At 40.7% G+C, this 20,975-nt stretch overlaps 1 protein-coding gene across 2 annotated transcripts in view; it reads left to right on the forward strand.

The window, feature by feature from the left end:
• Window positions 1–20,975, forward strand: part of WDR49 (WD repeat domain 49) — a 148,759-nt gene that overhangs the window by 53,281 nt on the left and 74,503 nt on the right. For both annotated transcript variants that reach the window (XM_081955592.1, XM_081955593.1), the window contains exons 9-10: window positions 15,398–15,562; window positions 18,613–18,728. In XM_081955592.1, coding sequence (XP_081811718.1) covers window positions 15,398–15,562; window positions 18,613–18,728 — 281 coding nt within the window. The remainder of the gene's footprint in view (window positions 1–15,397; window positions 15,563–18,612; window positions 18,729–20,975) is intronic.

A 20,975-nucleotide genomic window follows, 5' to 3' on the forward strand; every position in this document is an offset into this window, starting at 1 on the left:
ACAAATCAAAACATTTCTTTATATATTGTATTTTTCAGAGTATAAGACACACTCTCCCCTCCCCCTAAAAAAAAAGTGGGTGGAAAAGTCTGTGTGTCTTATACAGTGAATATTGTGGGCTGTGGGGAGGGGGTTGGTGTGGCACAGATCAGCTGTTCTAGAATTGGCCACAGTGAACGTTCTGTGGTGATAAATAGGCCGCAGCAGTGGTGATGAATGAATGGGCCACGGTGGTGGCAAATGGGCTGTGGTGGCAGAAAATGGGCTGTAGTGGCAGCAAATGGGCGGTAAGCGACAGCAAATGGGCTGCAATCACAGTGGCAAATAGTGGCGGCAAACGGACAGTGCCAAATGGGCCAAATGAATACCAAATGGATGCGGGAGGCAGAGGCAGATTTTTTTTCTTATTTTCCTCCCCAAAAGCTAGGTGCTTCTTATAGTCTGGAGCATCTCATAGTTTGAAAAATACAGTAATATACTTTTAAACTATTTTGCTTTCTGTGTGCAAACAGTATCTTTAGCTGAGATCTGTGTTTTGCCTTATGCAATTTTTCCAACAGAAATTCATAACATAACGGGCATGGATCATAGTTATATCTTTGATATATATATTATTCATGCTTCTAGACAAATTCATGCTTCAAAACAATCAATATAAATCATAAGGATACAAGCAACAGTTACTGCCATACAGTCATAAGTGGGAGGAGGTGGGTGATAGGAATGATGAGAAGATTACGGTAATAGTAGTCAATAGTTAGTGAATAGTTTGACAGTGTTGAGGGAATTATTTGTTCGGCAGAGTAATGGCATTTGGGGAAAAACTGTCCTTATGTCTAGTTACTGGTGTGCAGTGCTCTATAGCATCTTTATGAGGGTAGGAGTTGAAGCAATTTATGTCTAGGATGTGAGGGGTCTGTAAATATTTTCACAACTCTATTTTTGAATCGTGCAGTATACAGAATAGATAGATATAAAATAGATATAGATGAAACCAAGGACATTGGCATATACAAATAATAGTCATAGGGTACAAATAAGCAATCAGGAAACAATATCAATATAAATCGTAAGGATACAAGCAACAAGTTACAATCATGCAGTCATATGTGGGAAGTGATGAGTGATAGGAACGATGAGAATAGTAATGGAACCTTAGTGAATAATTTGACAGTGTTGAGGGGATTATTTGTTTAGCAGAGTGATGGCATTCGGGAAAAAACTGTCCTTGTGTCTAGTTGTCTTGGTGTGCAGTGCTCTATAGTGTTGTTTTGAGCGTTAAGAGTTGAAAAAGAACATTAGCAACTTCTTTTTTCCATAAAGAAGAAGTATGTCTGTGGGTCCACCCTCCAAACAGAAAGATCAGAAATATCCATCTCCACCAATCTGAGTTATGCTGTTTTAACCAGTGAAGCCTTCTATTCCTTGGCTACCTCTGTTCCTTGTTTTTATATTTAACATGAAGTTTGTCTACACTCAAATGCAAAGGGAACTGAAATTAAGCAGTAAGAATTAGTTAACATCACACCTAATCTCAGTTAACATCACACCTAATCAGGGTGTACACCCCATTTTCTGAAAGTGTTTTGTATTAAAGATCAATGCTTGTGATTCTCAATGTTTTGAAGGCTTATACAATCCATAAGAAAATGACATTTCCCTGAAAAGGTCTATTAATCACAATATTTTGGCTTTTGTAATCTCAGAAATTCTCTTCAGCTATATATTAGTATTCATGAGGATCCGAATTGCAAAACCTGTGTGCCTTTGCATCCTAATGATATGCTGAGTGAACTACTCTGATTTTGTGGCTCTGTGTGACAAAGTCAAAGATGAGGCGATAGATGCACAAGGAATTGCTGCAAGTGAAGTCAGTGTGTATACCCGTCACTCCAGGTTGAAATTTTTACGAATTCAGACAAATCTTGAGGAACCATCTGTCTTTCAATTTTGAAAATTCCCACATGGTACCTACCTGTCCAGAGTGAAAATTCTGACTGAACACCTGTTATGTGTATCTGGAATTATCAGCCTATAAATCTATAATGGGTTATAGTGGGAATATATGCATCCATAAAACTTATAAATAAATAAACCTATAACCAGATTATAATGGGTATGTATGTATGTATGTATGTATGTATGTATGTATGTATGTATGTATGTACCTACCTACATACCATATTTTTGGAGCATTTTTTGGAGTATAAGATGCACCTTTTTCCCTCAAAAAAGAGGTTGAAAATCTGGGTGCGTCTTATAAACTGAATAAAAGCAATTATTATTTATTTTATTTATTTATTTCGATTTTATTTATTTCAATAAAAGAATATAAACTAAGCCTCCTGAAACTCCTCCCCCTTCACCAAAATGGCCATGCAGAGCTTTTATTTTTATTTTATTTTTTTTGTAATAAAATTTTATTGGTTTTTCAAAATTTATAGGGAAAAGGGTAAATGGACAGGTATACAAATTTTGGCAGTTGCAAAGTGTGTGAGGCCCCCCTCCCTCCATACCCATAGCGTACATTTATATATAATGCATTAGTATATAATTGATTATAATCAGCATATTAGTTCTATTATTAAATTCAATCAAATTAAACATTACAATATAAAATCCAAATATAATTCCATTTTCACTTTCGGTCAATTTATAATAATATGATTTTCATATTTATTTCTGTGATCTGAGTCTTCTTGCTATTGCCCCATCTCCCTCCACTGGCAGAGCTCTGGCCCCTCCCGTGTCCTGCATGTCCGTTGTAGCGTCTGGTGGTTTCTCTAGGAGTGTTTTATTTTTTTCCATAAAGGCCTGCGCCTCTATGGGTGAATTAATTCTGATTCTTGTCTCCTCCCAGAATATCAGCATACCTTCAGGCATCAACCATCTAAACCACACCCCTTTCTGGTATAATTTATTCGCTAATTGCGAATAATTTCTTCTTTTTTCTCTAATCTTCTTAGGGATCTGCTTCAGAATGGTTATCTCCATATCATGATATGTCAATGCTTGCCCCCTTTGTACACCCAGAATTTCATCTCTTGTGCTTTTTCTAAGGAATTTAATGTGAACCTCCCTGGGTACATTGTGTGTTCTAGCATAAGCTGAGTTCACTCTATAAACCAGATCTATATCCCACCCCATCTGTTGTTTTTCTTTGTGTGTATAGTCAGCCAGAATGTTTGTCATGATGTCCCTTATATTTTCCCCATCTTCTTCTATAACATTTTGAAATCTAAGATAATAGGACATTCTCTCAAATTCTAATTTCATCTGTTGGATGTCAAGATCTTTGTTCCCTTTCTGCACAGCTTCCACCCCCCCCCCCTCACCTCCTCCACCCCCCCTTCCACAAGATTCAGTCTTTGTGAGTTCTTATATATTTGGGCTTGATTTTCTTTAATTTCATCTTTCATTTCCCTTAACTGTTTTTTGATTTCCTCCTGGCCCTGTAGAATTTGTTGAAGCATTTGTTGAAAGTCCATCTCTGTAGTCTTATGTTGCATCAGTTCTGTTATCTTGGACTGTGTGGCTGGACTGGATGTTGCAGATGTTGGAGCAGAAGTGGCAAAGCCAGGTTTTCCAGGAGGAGGTCTTTTAGATGCCATCCTTTATAACATTAAAAGTTCAATCCAAATATGAAGTAAGCAGTTAGAAAAGAAGGGTAGCCAGGTGAATCCGGGAGCAGAATAACCAGGCAGAAGAGAATCTCTCCAATAAGTCTGGCAATAGATAGAAAATTTCCCCTAGAAGGTTAAAAAAATACCAATCCACAAGAGGTTCCTCTGGGAGACACAGAGACAAAGACCGGAAGCCTGAATTTTAAAGGTGGAGTCAGGTTTCAGAGTTCATAAAGACAACGGAAGTGTGCCATCTTGCCCTGCCAGTTTTGGGCAGAGAGGCGTAACAAAGTTTTAAAAAGTTCCAAAAGTCCTCAAATCATTGTAATATGTAAAATTAAATTGAAAAGAAAATCATCTCAGCCTAAGTGAGGCTTCATTCGTTGGCTCTCCCCCCTCCTCCTTCCCTGGGGGCTGAGAGCAAAATTGTTTCTTGCCGCTTGTCCAAGGGGGGGGGAAAACCCCCCTCCCTCCAGCCGCACCTCCAAAATGCTCCGAAAGTTATTTTAAAGTTTTAAAAGCTGAATAAATCTTCATGCAAAGTAAGGGATGAAGAGAGAGGCAACCTCACCGCACCGCAGCTGCTTCCTTCAATTGTAGCATTCTCCAGTCGGCTTGTAGCGAGGCGCGAGGCGTGGAAACGCGATGCGCCCTCCGAGCTTGCTCCCCGGTGCCTTGGGCGCGCGAGAGAACTCCCGCCGGCTGCCGCCGCTGCAGGAGACCTCCGCGATGCCGCCCCTCCGGCAGGACCCCTCTGCGGGGTGTCCTGTGCCCCCCAAGGAGTGGGGAAGCCCACCGGGGAGCCGGAGCGGGCAAAGAGCTGCCCGTCGCCGCCGCCGCCGGAACCGGAACTCCCATGCAGAGCTTTTAGAAGGCTTTCAGAGAGCTACTGGAGGCTGGGGAGTGCAGAAATGAGTGAAAAACAACCCGTTTTTGCCCCTCCCAACCCCCAGCAGGACTCTATAAGCTTCCTAAAAGCTATTCAAGCCCTTGTTTTGACAAAAAACAGCCCCGTTTTTGCAAAAAAATTGGATATTTTTTGCTTATCCCCCCCCCACTCCTCCAGAAGCACTCTACAAGCCGCCTAAGGGCTATTCATGCCCTTCTTTTGAAAAAAAAGGGCCCATTTTCATGAAAAAGGGGCTGTTTTTAGGACGTTTGCAGAGTGCAAAAACTTTTTTTAAAAAAAATTTCCTCTTCAAAATCTTGCTGCGTCTTATACTCCAGTGCGTCTTATACTCTGAAAATATGGTGTGTATGTATGAGCTATGGTGGCGCAGTGGCTAGAGTGTAGTACTGCAGGCTACTTCTGCTGATCATCGGCTGTCAGCAGTTTGGCAGATTGAATCTCACCAGGCTCAAGGTTGACTCAACCTTCCATCCTTACAAGGTTGGTAAAATGAGGACCCAGATTGTGGGGGGCCATATGCTGATTCTGTAAACCGCTTAGAGACGGCAGTAAAGCACTGTAAAGCGGCATATAAGTCTAAGTGCTATTGCTTATAAAACTATTGCTTTGTTTTATTGTTTAAACTAAAAGAGAAGACTCAGTCATCATAGTAATAGAAATGGGTTAGATTGGAATATTTACTCACAAGGAAGACACAATCAGGAAAGATCCAAGTGAAGGATAGACCCAGAACAGTTTGGTTTAATGGTTAAGCTACCAGGCTAAAAAGCAGGAGACTGTGAGTTCAAATGCTGCCTTAACAGGGATGGGTTCCTGCCAGTTCTAACCTCTTCTATAGAAGAGGTTCCACAAATCTACAGTGCCATTTAGAACCGGTTCCAGCTCCCTCCCACCACCTGTTTGCACATCATCAAGATGAAGAGTGAGAGGAGGAATTCTGGGAGTTGAAGTCCACAAGTCTTAAAGCTGTCAAGTTTGAACACCCCTGGGTTTTTTTTCTAAAGGGGTAAGGTGCAAGGGTCTTGTACTTAACAGCTTTAAGACTTGCATGCTTCATATGCCAGAGTTTCTGAGCTAACATTTTGGTTGCTAAGCAAGAACGTTGTTAAGTGAGTTACACCACATTTTACAAGTTGGCCACGCCCACCCAGTCACATAGCTGGCAAGCCACTCCCACCCAGTCACATGGATGGCAAGTCACTCCCACAAAGCAGGCCACACCTACAGAAGAGGTTCTAAAAAAATTTGAAACCCACCACTGTGCCTTAACCATGAAAACCAAATGGTGACCTTGGGCCAGTCACTATCAGCCCAACTTACCACACAGAGGAATATAAGAAGAGGAACATGTGTTGGATATATGCACTCCCTTGAATTATTTGTAAAAATAATAAAGTCAGCAGAGAGAGGAGGAAGAGAGAGAGAGGGAATGAATTGTTGTAAAATAAAACAAACCGATAAAGCCATTAATTCCCATGTATTCATGATGAAATGTCTTCCCCCTTCCTTCATGACTAACTACAGTACAGTAGTAGTTAACTATATAATTTAAGTTGTGATCAGAATTGGGACCAGAGTCTCCATTGCTAACTTAGTAATTTAATTAGTGTATTAAGTGAGTCATGGCCAATTTTACAAAACCTTTTTTGCCACAGTTAAGTAAATCACTGCAGTTGTTAAGTTAATTATGTGGTAGCTAAGCGAATCTGGTTTTCCCCATGGACTTTACTTGTTAGAAGGCAGCTGGGAAGGTCACAAACAGTAATCATATGAACCTGCTGGTTGCCAAGCACCCAAATTTTGATCATGTGACCATGGGGATGCTGCAATGGCTGTAAGTGCAGGACTAATCATAAGTGACATTTTTTCAGCGCCATTGTAACTTCGAATGGTTGTAAGTTGAGAACTACTTGTATAGAAGAAGAAGGATGATACAAGAAACTACTGGGTTGGCGAAGACTACTATAATCATATGTATTTACTCCAGTGGTGGGTTCCGGATCCCGGTGCAACTGGTACAGTGCAACAGGGCCCGGAGTTACCCACATGCACACGTGCAGTGCATGCGCACATCTGCACAGCACATGCACACGTGCACAGCATGCACATGCATCCTTACCTCCTGCGAAGCCTCTGTGACACTCCAGCTGCTCTGCGGAGTGTTGCACAGGCACTATATGCTCCATGCGCATGCGTGGGAGCTCCGAAGAGCTCAAATACAGGTAAGGAGCTCGGGCAGGTGGGTGGGCCCTCCGGAGCACCGTACCGGAACGGTACTCGGTGCTTCTGGCAGGCACCGGTACACCCGTACTGGACGTACCGCCTGCAACCCACCACTGATTTACTCACATACATACACATGTACATACCCATCAGCCTTTTTTGCCCTTAAAATATTGTTTGCTCTGGGGAAAGTGGCTGTATAGCCATACTGCAGGCTACTTCTGCTGACTGACTGCAATTTGGCAGTTCAAATCCCACCAGGCTCAAGGTTGACTCAGCCTTCCATCCTTCTGAGGTGGGTAAAATGAGGACCCAGATTGTTGGGGGCTATAGGCTGACTCTGTAAACTACTTAGAGAGGTCTCTAAAGCGCTGTAAAACCAGAGGTGGTATTCAGCCAGTTCTGACCAGTTCTGGTGAACTGGTAGTGGAAATTTTGAGTAGTTCGGAGAACTGGCAAATAGGCTGGCCCCGCCCCTGTTCGTCCTGGCTTCCCAGCTGATCTTCTTTGGATGCCCTGAAGAGGGGAATGGAGCTGGAAAGCAGGTTAGGTGGGAGGGGAGGGAACAGGGATTTGGCAGTAACCTTCCCCTGCCACGCCCACAAAGCACGCCCACAGAACCGCTAGTAAAATTCTTTGAATCCCACCACTGTGAGCAGTATATAAGTCTAAATGCTATTGCTGTTGCTATTACGTACAGGGACTTTGGGATCCCTTTAATTCTTTAGAAATCACATGATAAATGAGAAAATGGCTATCTGGGTGAATATGCTTCCTTTTTCCATTGCTTTGCTTTCTCTTGAAATCTCGTTTTCTGCATACTATTGTGCATGTCGGCCATTCTAATTAAGAAGAAAAACTCTCTGCTCCTGTTGAGATTCTCATCTTGGCAATTTCACTTCTGAACACTCGTTCTGGCATTGCCAAGCTTCAACAGCTCTCTGGACCCCTGAGGCAGAATGATTCTAAAACTCGGGATAGCACAAATGTCACACTGAGACTGCTTATAGTATGTCCTTCTCCATGGTGATATAACCGTGCCTACCTTATAACAGCACTGACAGTGAAGCTACCGCATCTCTCTGCTTCCGTTCCGGCTTTGTATATTTGTCCAGTAGAATTTTTTTTCAGCAATGTGAAAAAAGTTATTTAAATCAGATCTAAAGAACCATGTGGCATTTCTAAGGCACTGGGAAAGGAGTCATTTATATTTGTTTCAGCTTGACTGCCGAATTGATATATTGATTATTTTGGCAGTACTGCTGGACATACAGTTAGCATTGTAAAAATAAAGGGAGGGCTCTGTAAAAAAAAACCACACCGCTTCTAAATAAATAAATATATAGTTCTTTAGATTTCCAATGCAAACATAAACATGTTCAGCCGATTAACATATTTTGTACCAGCTGTCCAGTGCAACAAGTACTATTTTTTTTTAAATGAAGTAGCCCCTGATAGAAATAAATATACAGAGAAAGATACAGGTATCAACAATGAAGTTCCTGCCAGAGAATGAGAAGGAACATGGAAAATTTGAAAACATGAAATGAAGCATATGGAGAGAAGGCCATTGTGTAGGAGTGGAGGTATACCACATGATCTGTATGCAGAAAATTTTACAGTCTGTTTCCTGGCATCTGCAGTTAAAAAGGATTGATAGCAAAATAATAATAATAATAATGTACTGGGCTAGATGGATAAATATACTAATTAGTTGCAAGGCAGCTTCGCAGTATCCTAAAGGTTGCATAACTGAACAAAGCAGCAATTGATAACATGGAATAGTTTAGAAGGATAAAGATGATGATTAACAGGAAGTACCTAGCCAGAAGAGAAGGTAAGAAGTGTGCAAGTGCCTAGCAGGAAGAGAATATGGAAGAAAATTACAAATTAAAACATATACATTAAGAGGTTTTTTTTATGTTCCCTGGAAATGTTATCGATACAAAAGACAGAAAGAGGGGTGAAATTAGAATAGAACGGAGTGGAGTGTTTAATAGAAAGAAGGACCAGGGGGGGACATGATAGCATTGTTCCAATATCTCAGGGGTTGCCACAAAGAAGAGGGAGTCAAACTATTCTCCAAAGCACCCGAGAGTAGAACAAGAAGCAATGGGTGGAAACTAATCAAGGAGAGAAGCAACTTAGAAATGAGGAGAAACTTCCTGACAGTTAGAACAATTAATCAGGGGAACAGCTTGCCTCCAGAAGTTGTGAATGCCCCAACACTGGAAGTCTTTAAGAAGATGTTGGATAACCATTTGTCTGAAACGGTATAGGGTTTCCTGCCTAGGCAGGGGGTTGGACTAGAAGACCTCCAAGGTCCCTTCCAACTCTGCTATTGTATTGTATTGTTTATGTAGAAATTATACAGTATACCTGCCCATTGCAAGGTTGTGATTCCAGGTAGTTCACATTACAATAAAATTACCCAATATCCTATAAGCAGCATTACAATGTAGCCAAGGCACCTATACATTTATTTCCAATCAGAATGCATACCTGTCGGGATCTAGCAACCTGAGCTACGTATGTCTGAGGGAAAAGGAAGTCTTTTCAAGGCTTATTAGAAAGTTAACAGGGTTGGAGCTGTTTGGATTTCAGAGGGGAGGTTCTTTTACAGGGCAGGGACCAGGACAATGAAGACAGACTTTCTGAGTCCCCAAAGGATGGCTTAATTGTATGGGAAGGACATGGATCATGTCCATTCTGTTAAATCTGGTGCAATAGATGTACACAATTGGGGACAGGCAAATAACCTGTCACATGGAGTTTTTTTAAGGGAACCACTAGTATATTTTATCTATCTATCTATCTATCTATCTATCTATCTATCTATCTATCTATCTATCTATCTATCTATCTATCTATCTATCTATCATCTACCTACCTACCTACCTACCTACCTATCATCTATCTATTATTAAATTTATTTATTAAATTGATATTGCAGCCTATTCGCTCCAGGGGGACTCAAGGTGGCTTACATAGTTTAAAATCACATATATAAAAAATGAAACTAATAAAAGAATCATATAAATTAATATAATAAAAGCCCCCCCCCCCCCAGCGACAGCAGATCACATGTGCCGTTTAATGGGCTCCATCCAGTGGTAGGTTCTGGATCCCGTTGCAACCGGTATGGTGCAACAGGGACGGGCGCCCACCACTGAACGTGCGCAGTGCACATATGCGTACTTACCACCTGCGATGCTCCAGCTGCTCGGCGGAGCATCACGCAGGCACTGTACGCATCATGTGCCTGTTCGGAAACCCCCAAAACTTCAAATACTGGTAAGGAGTGCGGGCAGGTGGGCAGGCCCTCTGGAGCACCATACCAGAATGGTACCTGGTGCTCCTGGCAGGCACCGCTATGCCCGTACCGAGGTGTACCAGTTGTAACCCACCACTGGCTCCATCCCACTCTGGGTTCCCCAGGCCCACTGGCAGAACCAGGTCTTCAGTGCCCTCCAAAAGAGTGAGGGCTGTTTTAATCTCTAGGGGAATGATGTTCCAGAGAGACGAAGCCACAATGGAGAAGGCCCTTTTTCTGGGCCCCACCAGGTGTATCTCTCTCGGGGATGGGACTCACAGCCTTCCCTGCCTTCCTGCTTTAATGGGTTAGGTAGTTGTGACCAGCAAGAGACGGTCCCTCAGAATTGGGACTAGGAGTCTTGTCGCTTACAAAATAGTGATATCACATTGATGTATCTGCCCTCTGAGATCTAAACAGCTCCAACTCTGTTAACTTTAGGTATAGCCAAAGATGTTTCCGTCACTGCATTCTGGGATCAGCTGGAACTTCTGATCATTCTTTAAGAGTAGGTCTATTTAGTCCTTATTTCAATAATTGTTTTCTCAACTGAGAAGTGACTAAAGTATGTTCCAGCTTCCTTGTATTGATAATGAGCTACAAATACTAGATCCACATTCAGTTCATCCTGGACAAAGTGCTTTGGGTAAATAAGAATTCTACTGTACATAATTTCCAATCATACAAAATCGTGTAACTTATGTTCCACTGACTTTCCTTGCTAAATTTCCACATCAGCTTGGCGAGATTGGGAATTCGAACTACACTGAGCTGCTATTTTGAGTTTCTGTTGTGCATTCAAGTTTTCTGAATTTGTAGAGTAGAATGGTAGGGCCCCTATATATTTGTTTCCTAACAAATATAAGAAAAGTACTGTGTATCCCAAAAGTATTGTGTTAACTCTACTTAATGCCTCTTTTTACAAGTCTTTCTTAAGAAAAGTATAAAGCTATTGGGGGATGTATTTTCCTTAGGTCTGTTTAGTTTGTTGGCTGATTCTTCTCCTTCTTCATGGCTATGGAACGACTGTATGCTATTTGCTTTCACAAAGCCTATTTAATTCAAGGACTCCCCATGTCTTTAACAGACATAAGCTATGGAAGTTCTGTTCTACTCTGATCAAAGTAGGGAAATGGATGAAGCTATTAAAACTAGCCTAAGAACTCCCATCTGTTTGACTTGTACAGCCAAAAGAAGGCTTTTAGCTGGTTTTGTTATTTTTTTACCTTTTGCCAAGAGAGAGAGAGAAAAAAGCTTCTTTACATTTGCTTTCTTGAAATAACAGGTGTTATCATCCAGGTTTTTTTGAGGAGAATTTTTAATAGGCTGGAATGATACGTCTGTTATTAAAAGCATATTGGAAAGCAATTAAAATTCTTCATGGGTGCCATTCATAATTAGGCTTCCAGGGTTTTAGAAGAACACAATTTAACACAAATATGTTTGCAACTTCTCATTTCTTTACAAGGAAATTCTGTTTAATTATTAATATTGAAAAGTAGCAAACTTCCTTCACTTACAGGTAAATAGCTTCAGTTGACCTTTGATTTACTAATTCAACCCAGATGTACCTGGTTACAGAATGTTACGGCATGAATAAATACATCCAATATAAACAGTACATTTTCCTAGTGAAAATAATAAAGGTATTATATTATTGCACCAAGGTTATGACTATACACATCTACCCAATACAATCTGTCTACCAAACAAAATGAAGAAATGCTTGGGATACTGTTTGGTGGATGGTATTTATATTAAGCAAGATGAACTTTAAATAAAATAGAGGGACTAATTCACTTGAAATCTATTCAGAATTAAGGATGAATAAAACCTATCTATAGAATAAATGCTCTCTCTCTTTTCTGGTGAGCCGTAAGTCATTGGCATGATTATTAAAAAAAAAACTGGCATGATTTCATTGTCATGTTTTAATGGAAAGTATTCCATATTGAACTGGTCCAGCAGCAGACTACAGAAGAAATAATGATAATGGAGGTCAATTTATCTCCCTCAAATTGAATTCAGGTTTGATGATATCACAAGCCCATCCATGGAGTTTTCTCAGGTGCAATTTGCAAGTTATCTGTCATTGCCTTATGTCAGAATGTTTGTAAAATTTCTCAGCTGAAATTATAGGTAGTCCTCAATTTACAACCACAATTGAGTCCAAATTTCTGTGGCTAAATGAGACAATTGTTAAGTGAGTTTTGTCCCATTTTACAAACTTCCTTGCCACAGTTGTGAAGTGAATCACTGCAGTTGTCTATGGAGATTGTCCGTCATTCTGTCCCAAAGGTGCTTTTTCAAGAGGCAACTGGACTTCCTTTGAAGATGTTTCACTTCTCATCCAAGAAGATTCTTCAGCTCTTCAGCGAAGCTTCTTGGATGAGAAGCGAAACGTCCTCAAAGAAAAACCAGGAAGTCCAGTTGCCTCTTGAAAAAGCACTGTTGGGGCAATCACTGCAGTTGTTAAGTTAGAAACATAATTTTTAAGTGCATCTGGCTTGACTTTGCTTGTCAGAAGATGATTGTGTGACCCTGGGACCATCATAAAAATGAGTCAGTTGCCAAATGCCTGGATTTTGATCATGTAACCATGGGGATGCGGTGAGAAGTGTGAAAAAATGGTCACAAGTCTCTTTTTTCAGCACTATTGTAACTTTGAGTGCTCACCAAATGAACTGTTGTAAGTTGAGGACTACCTGTATTGTGAGGATTGAGAGCGTGAATCCCTTCATGCCATAAATACGGAGCAATTTGCTGAGCTAGAAATTGCAGCAACTGCAGCTTTAAGACACTCGTCTAAATCAATAATCTATTCATTTTTAGAAAAGGTGAGGAAAAAAAGCAATAGATGTAAATCACCAGGGATGTAACAGTCATCTGCAGTTTCTCACTCACACTGAGCAATCCCTTGTTTCAAGGAGCTTCACACTTGCCTGCAATACAGATTCCTTTCTGTCCAAGCCGAGCCATTTAAAAGGAACTGGGCTATGCTTCAACTTCTTGGAGAACTATGACTTAATCCTCAGCCTTTATTAGGAAACTCTCCCAAAAGACATACTGGGAGTCTCCAGTGGTGGTATCCTACCAGCTTAACAACCAGTTAGGTCATAACTTGCTTTGAGAGCATGCACAATTTTGAGAAAACTTACCTTCCGCTGGGGAAGAAAACAGCTGTTGCGTAGCAATCCGCTCTGCTACACGATACAATTGAGAAGATAAAGGTCAGTAAAGTGCAGGGGAAGGTGGGCCCACCAGTTTGCTCCCAGCTGATCATCGGAGCTACCGGTTCACTCAAACCGGTAGAATACAATCCCAGGAGTCTTCTATCAGTCGTCACAACTGGTTCAGTTACAAACTAAAGACTTTCAAGCCCATGGTTAGCCAAAAGTAAACTTGTCGGCTGCCGGCCACTCCAGCAGCTGAATCAGAGGTGGAAGAGGCATGGGAGTCAGGGCCAGCTCAAGGCAACCTGAGAACTCTGAGGGGGAAGACGTAGAGAGAGAGAGAGAGAGAGAGAGAGGCAGAGGAGGAGCTTGGGCCATCCATCAGCCCTCAGATGGAGAGTCAACAACTCCAAATCTGGAGGTGGCTGATGAGGAAGAGGAGGAACAGCTGGGTCCAATGCCTGACACACAAATGCGCAGAAGGAAGAGGAGAGGAGAGCAGTGGAAATCCATGGGATAAACCTTGAGAAGGAAGAGCCACCGCTGATAGCAAGGCATACAACTATGCAACTTCTGGCTGGCCAGACTTGTTAGTCTTCAGTGAGAGAGAAACTTTTTGCTGGGGCTGCCGATGCTCCTAATAAAGGAATATTTGAAGTTCATTTCAGAGGGTTTGTCATGCTTGGGGAGCTGGGTCAGAACAATAATTTACTAAAGCCAAGTTGTTACAGAGGAAGCAAAGCTGGATCTGAGGTTTTTGTGCCCAAAGCATATGGTTAACTTTTCTCTAGTTCCTGACTCCTCCCCCTTCTCCCGGTTGTCAGTGAGTGTCCAATTAGGTGCTAACAAATTGTTTGGGTAACACTCCCTGTTTTGGGGGGTTGCATGGTTCTTCATTCCACTCTGACAGCTCTCACAAGATGCTCTGATGCTTAGTTTTGATTCTCTCATCCTACCGCTCCCCTTTTCCCACCCCACAACTCCCCTCCCCATCAAGTATGGCAGACTGACATCAGGCAGTGCATAGCGTAGCAGGATGACAGTCCTGACACTCCAATTCAGTTACTAACCAAGTCTAAGCCTGCTCGGCTTTTTAAAGATTAGCTAACGTTGACTAGGTGTGTCATTTTCTTGACAATGTGAACTTGGATTATTTTAAAAGGGGATTGGATATATTCACAGAATGTAACTATGGAAGCCAGAGCAATGGCTAGCAAACATAAGGAATATAAATTATATCCAGATTTGGAATGAGTATGCTGAGGAACACAAATGAAGAACATTAATCTAATTGGTCTGGCTTCCCCAGGAAAGTGATTGGGCAGTGTGGAAAAAAAACCCATACACACACACAATTATAATAGGCAAGAGAGAACTATATTTTACTAAGGGCATAACTAGTAGGTTTTACCTGCATGTGCATCTTTCATAAATATTAAACATAATCTATTGGTAGACATGGGAATGGCTGGTGACTTATTAAAAAAATTGGGTTGCATCCTGAAATCACAACACACATTTTACCAAGGGTTGTTTTTTTTTTGGAAGGGGTGTGTGTGTGTGTGTGTCATATGTCATGATTTATCCAAATGGCCCTTCCTCCAATGTACAGTGAAAATAAATGTCAATATGGTGTTAAAAATAAATGCATAACACTAATGTTGCAAGCTAATGCATTCAGAGACATTCCCTTAATGCTTTATATATGGAGCAGTTTGCTGACATAAGGAAGGCTGGTATTTATGACCTGTATATCACAAAGCTTTTTCCTCTTTGTCTACTGCAACCTTAGATTTATTTTATTTTGTTTGGGAAAGATTTCAATTTTCATTGCTAAAAGATACATTGCCCCTGTTTGGATTAAAATAGTATCTGCGGTAAGAATAAGCCATCTCTTTTCTCTGTTGAATGATAACTACATCATTACTCATCAGTTAAATAAAGCTTGCTGTGAAGAAAGGTATTTAGCATAGGATCAAAATCAACCTACAAACTTTATGATTTGGAAGAAAAGTGAGAAAATCAGCACTGATTTGCATGTCAAATTGATACTTAGTAGGCTGCATATGTATTGGTTTATTATAATACAGATATTTGGAAGCTGAGCATGTCAGCAAGGTTTTAATTTGAGTGAGTTTTATCTCCTCTTCTTTAGGTAATCAGCTCAGATATGGGATCTACAGTTATCTTCTGGTTGATTGACACTGGGCAGAAAATCAAAGAGTTTACTGGTTGTCATGGCAATGCAGAGATTAGCACTATGGCTCTTGATGGGACTGAGACTCGGCTTTTCACCGGGGGCACAGATGGAACAGTCAAGGTACACATTATATGTATTTTTTAAAAAGGGACGAAATGAAATGGGCTGAACCATTTCATATTTTCAGAGGTGTAGTTTGAGCATCTACCAATAAGAACTTTCATTAGTGGCGCTTGAAGAGTCAGGAACGACTAGCACATTTGTGTAAGGGGAACTTTTACCTTTACCTTTATGATTTCTTTTTTTTATTGAAAAGTTTTAGTAGAATTTACAGATATTTCCTCTTCCCCTTCCCTCCCTCCCCCGCAACCCTGCCACCCCTCCAACTCTCCCTCCCCCCAACTTCCCAGAGCAAAATACAGGATATAAACATTTAACAATCATACACTAACATAAGCTAACTAACTATAATATCTTACCTCCCTCTTATACTTTAACTCCCCTTTTATTAAGCTAAACTAAGCTAACTAACTATAATATCTTACCTCCCTCTTATACTTTAACTCCCCTTTTATTAAGCTAAACTAAGCTAACTAACTATAATATCTTACCTCCCTCTTATACTTTAACTCCCCTTTTATTAAGCTAAACTAAGCTAACTAACTATAATATCTTACCTCCCTCTTATACTTTAACTCCCCTTTTATTAAGCTAAACTAAGCTAACTAACTATAATATCTTACCTCCCTCTTATACTTTAACTCCCCTTTTATTAAGCTAAACTAAGCTAACTAACTATAATATCTTACCTCCCTCTTATACTTTAACTCCCCTTTTATTAAGCTAAACTAAGCTAACTATAATATCTTACCTCCCTCTTATACTTTAACTCCCCTTTTATTAAGCTAAATTTGGATAAACTATAACATTTTTGTTCATTCATAAGCTAATTGAAGTTCCTTAGTCCAATGTTTATTTGAATATAGTCAATCCATCTTCTCCATTCCAACTTGTGTTTCTCCTCTGAATATTCTTTCCAATATGCTGAAATTTTAGCCATCTCTGCTAAATTAACTACTTTTAATGTCCAATCTTGAATAGTAAGCAATTCTTCCTTCTTCTAGCAATCCTGTCGCCATTATCAAATTCAGAATCAAATTAGTCTCTATAATTGTACAGTCTGTAATTATACCTAGAAAAACAACTGAAGAGTGAACTTTATCCTCTTTTTGAGAATATTTTAAATAATCCACCATATTTTTATCCAAAATATTTATATATAATAAATGATAACATATTCTTTTGGACATTAAGATCACTACTTAGATACTACCCCTATTTCCCTGAAAATAGGACCGGGTCTTATATATATTTTGGGGCTGCAAAATAAACACTTGGGCTTATTTTTGGGGATGTCTTATTTTTTCACATGTACAAGAAAACAACTTCTGCTTGCATGGCACCCCAGTGCTGCCACCATGAGACAGGAGGGGTGTAGTTGCCCCATGCTACCCACACTGGCTTATTTCAGGGCCCCTGCAGCCACATCATCCACATCTGCCCACTTCATGGTGGTGACTCTGGCAGCCCCATCCAGCAGGACCCTGCATGGCCACTGGCCCACTTCTGCATGCTCGTGGCTGCAAGGGAACAGGCAGAGAGACAGTGGGACAGCCAAGGGAGGATTGTCTTTGCATCTCTCGGTTTACCCGCAGCCTGCATGGTGATCACCTGCCTTTTCCCCTGCACCTCTGCCTCTGTCTGCTGCTTGACATATAATCAACTCACTTGCACTGCACAGGCTGCAGCTGCTGCTAGACAATGTTGGCCCCTGTGCCCTCACTGCCTCTGGCCACATCCCTCCACTGATGATCTTAACTATGGCTTATTTTTGGGGTAAGGCTTATATTAGGAGCATGCTAAAAATCAGGCTAGGTCTTATTTTGGGGTAGGTCTTATTTTTGAGGAAACAGTATTAATGGCTTAATTCTATTCCCATAATATACACCTCTAACTGGGACCTGGCAACTGCACTAGAAGTTGGGTTTGCCTTCAATTTTTCTCTGCAAAATTTAGCTTCTGTGCTATGTTTGGAAAAGCAAAGAAACATAGCAGGAGTTGAACTTAAGCCAAGGGGAATTGTGAATTCAGAGATGCATAGCAAACAGGATTTCCAGGTTAACAAGTAGAGCAGTAACAGAGAATTGTAAGGAAAAAAATAAAAGAAATCATAAAAGAAGGAACAAAATTGTGCTGTATTAATATACTCACAGAGGAGGATAAAACACTTTTGGACATGATAGTAGGTTTGTAAAGGGAGAATTAATTTTAATTCATTTGCATGAGCCAAAAATCAGTGAGTAGATGAGTATATCTCTCAAGTCAGATGAAAAAAATACTACATTTCACATTAATGGCAAGTTTCTGATGGATGCTACAGATAGACATCTTCAGTATTTCAAACTTTGTCTTCTGATCATGTAATCAAGAATGAAGAATGGGTTTATTAGTTTGAATTTTCCAAAAATCTCCAAATGATTAACAAAGCAGTAGATGGAAACTAGCTGTGCTTTACTTAAGCTTTGCTGGGTTAATATAACATTAAGTTGGTATTATACAGTAAATTAGCTGCAATTGTAAGATCTTTAAAGTTTAAGAAGGCTTATATCATTGGTTCCCCATCAATCACGTTTTTCCTCCCCAATACATGGATTATGTAGCCTTAAGATTTTTAACATTTTTGAAGTTACTAAGAAACATTTTGCCCTATGGTTTTGATATACTATTTTTTCCATTTTCCAATTTAATTGTTATTGTCATTATGAAAACAATAAATCATAGAATACAAATTAAAATTGAGTACCATGTTATCTATAGAATAAAAGCTAGAGGATGATAACCCTATGGTGATTAAAGTAAATTAAAATTTTCAAAATAAAAAAAGTGTTAACTATGATTTGTAATATATGTTTGAACACAGAGCTGCTTATATTGTACTGTTGATAATATTAATAAGACATTGCAAAGTGCACTGAATTATTTTTTAATATGGAAAATGTAAAACCTAATATTAAAGTCTCCATCCTATTATTACTTATTGCTATTTTTCAGTATTGTTATTTTTTAAAAAATAATATAAATCAGATATCCTGGTTTTTCCAAATTTTCAGGTCTGGGACTTCAATGGATACTGTCACCATAAACTCAATGCTGGAAGGGACCAAGCAGTTGAAATTTCTCAGATTTTGGTGCTAAGCTGGACTATCTTGGTCGTAGGATGGGACAGGTACTGTGAAGAGTATTCTACTTAAAAGGAATTGGAAATATAAGCCTATAAAGAGCCATGGTGGTGCAGTGGTTAGAATGCAGTACTGCAGGCTACTTCTGTTGACTGTTGACCACCTTCACTTTGGCAGTTCGAATCTCACCAGGCTCAAGGTTGACTCAGCCTTCTGTCCTTCCGAGGTGGGTAAAATGAGGATCCAGATTGTTGATGGCAATATGCTGACTCTGTAAACCAGTTAGAGAGGACTATAAAGCACTGTGAAGTGATATATAAGTCTAAGTGTAAATGTAGAAAACTGTACTAGTGCACTTTTGCTTCCATTAATGGGGGATAACAATCTGTCCCAGTAATTCAAGAGCTGCTTGACAATGGAAATCAAGAAAATATGCATTCACTGGTACAGCGTAGTAGTAGAAGCTCTCATCTGTCTTGATCAAGTAAAGCACTTCAGTTTTCAACAGGAAGTTCAGCAAGTTTCTTCTCAATGTTTTTGCAAGAACAAATAATAATAACAATAATACTCCAGAGTGTATTCAAGGTAGGCTAGGCTTTCAAAACAAAGAAATGCATTATGAAAGGATTTCTTGAGTTTACATTTTTCCTTCAATCTCTTAAAACCTTTGGCGAGATGAAAAAGAGTGTGTTTGTGTACACAGACAGGCAGAGACTTATTCTTTATTTAAATGCAATGATTTGAATCCTATGCTGAAGCGTATTGTAAGACCACTTAAAATTCATGTACAACACCTTCCTTTCTTTGCTAAGGCTAAAAATTCAAGCTGCTCAGAGCAGAAGTGATTCCATGGATTCAATTCCTGTTAGGATGGAGTCACAGCTTCCAACATTTCTAGTGAATTCTTGGGGTTGTAATCATAAAACAGAGATTACTAGGTGTCAGCCCTACTAAGTAGACTAGACCAGGCGCAGGGTTGAATTTTTTTTACTACCAGTTCTGTGGGTGTGGCTTGGCAGGCATGGCACGGGAAGGATACTGCAAAATCCCAATTTCCTCCCAGTCAGCTGGGACTTGGGAGACAGCGAATAGATGGGGGCAGGGCAGTGGTGGGATACGACCAGTACTCCCCAGTACGGGTGTACCGGTGCCTACTGGGAGCACCAGGTACCATTCCAGTATGGTGCTCTGGAGGGCCCGCCCGCCTGCCCGTGCTCCTTACCTGTATTTGAGCTTTTCGGGGCTTCCTCGCATGTGCACGAATTGTACGGCACTTGCTCAACGTCCGCCGAGCAGCTGGAGCATCACGGGTGGTAAGTACGCATACGTGTGCTGCAGCTGTATGCGCACGTACTGCGCACGTTCATGTGTTGGATGCCCGGCCCCGTTGAACCGTACTGGTTGCAATGGGATCCGGAACCCACCACTGGGGCAGTCAGAGGTGGTATTTACTGGTTCTCCGAACTACTCAAAATTTCCACTACTGGTTTTCCAGGACTGGTCAGAACATGCTGAATCCCACCTCTGGACTAGACCATGAAACTGACTCTGCAGGAAGATTAAAATACTGTTCTTGAGACGGGTCAATTTAAAAAAACATTAAAAAGTGTTTCAGCCTCTTTTACCTGATCATAATGTTTGTAAGCCAAGAATTGCTTAAGATGAGTGGCCATATAAATCTTTTAAATAAATAGAAAATGATTCCTGCCAATTTATCTCAAGGTCATTTTCTTTCTACTCTTACACAAGGCCAGGATAGAAATGATAGCATAAAATTGTTTGATTTAAGATAATCCTCATGTTTGTCTGCTACCCTCAGGTACACATCAACAGTGGGATTCACTTGCCTTTCCTACAGGTTCACAAATGTGAGGGCGCTTGCGGCATCTGTGCATGCACGCCACCTTCTGCAGATGCACAGTGTTCGTGCATTATATCAGGGCGGGTGGGTAGAGCCTCCCGGAGCCGCTGCTACCGGTTCGCCCAAACCGGAGAGAATTGACTGAATACCACCTCTGGTATACATACTGTTGTGGCCCAGCAGCGGCCGGCTGAGCTGTTGATGGACTCTGAGAGCTCAGACCATTGTGGGACTGCTCTGGAGGATGAGGAAGACTCTGGAGTCAGGGACAGAGGAACAGAGGGAGGTTGTCCCTGATGTGATTTACCTGTGTGGGTAGAGCTGAGAGAAGTAGAGCTGAGAGAAGAAAGGAACAGCTATGGAGAAGATGTCATAGAAGGAAGTAGGGACAGCTAGCTAAGGGTGTGGCCCCTCCCAAAGAGTTTATAGGTGG

This window comes from Natrix helvetica, assembly GCF_964273705.1.
Source record: "Natrix helvetica genome assembly, chromosome: 5".
NCBI classification, from domain to species: Eukaryota; Metazoa; Chordata; class Lepidosauria; order Squamata; family Natricidae; genus Natrix; species Natrix helvetica.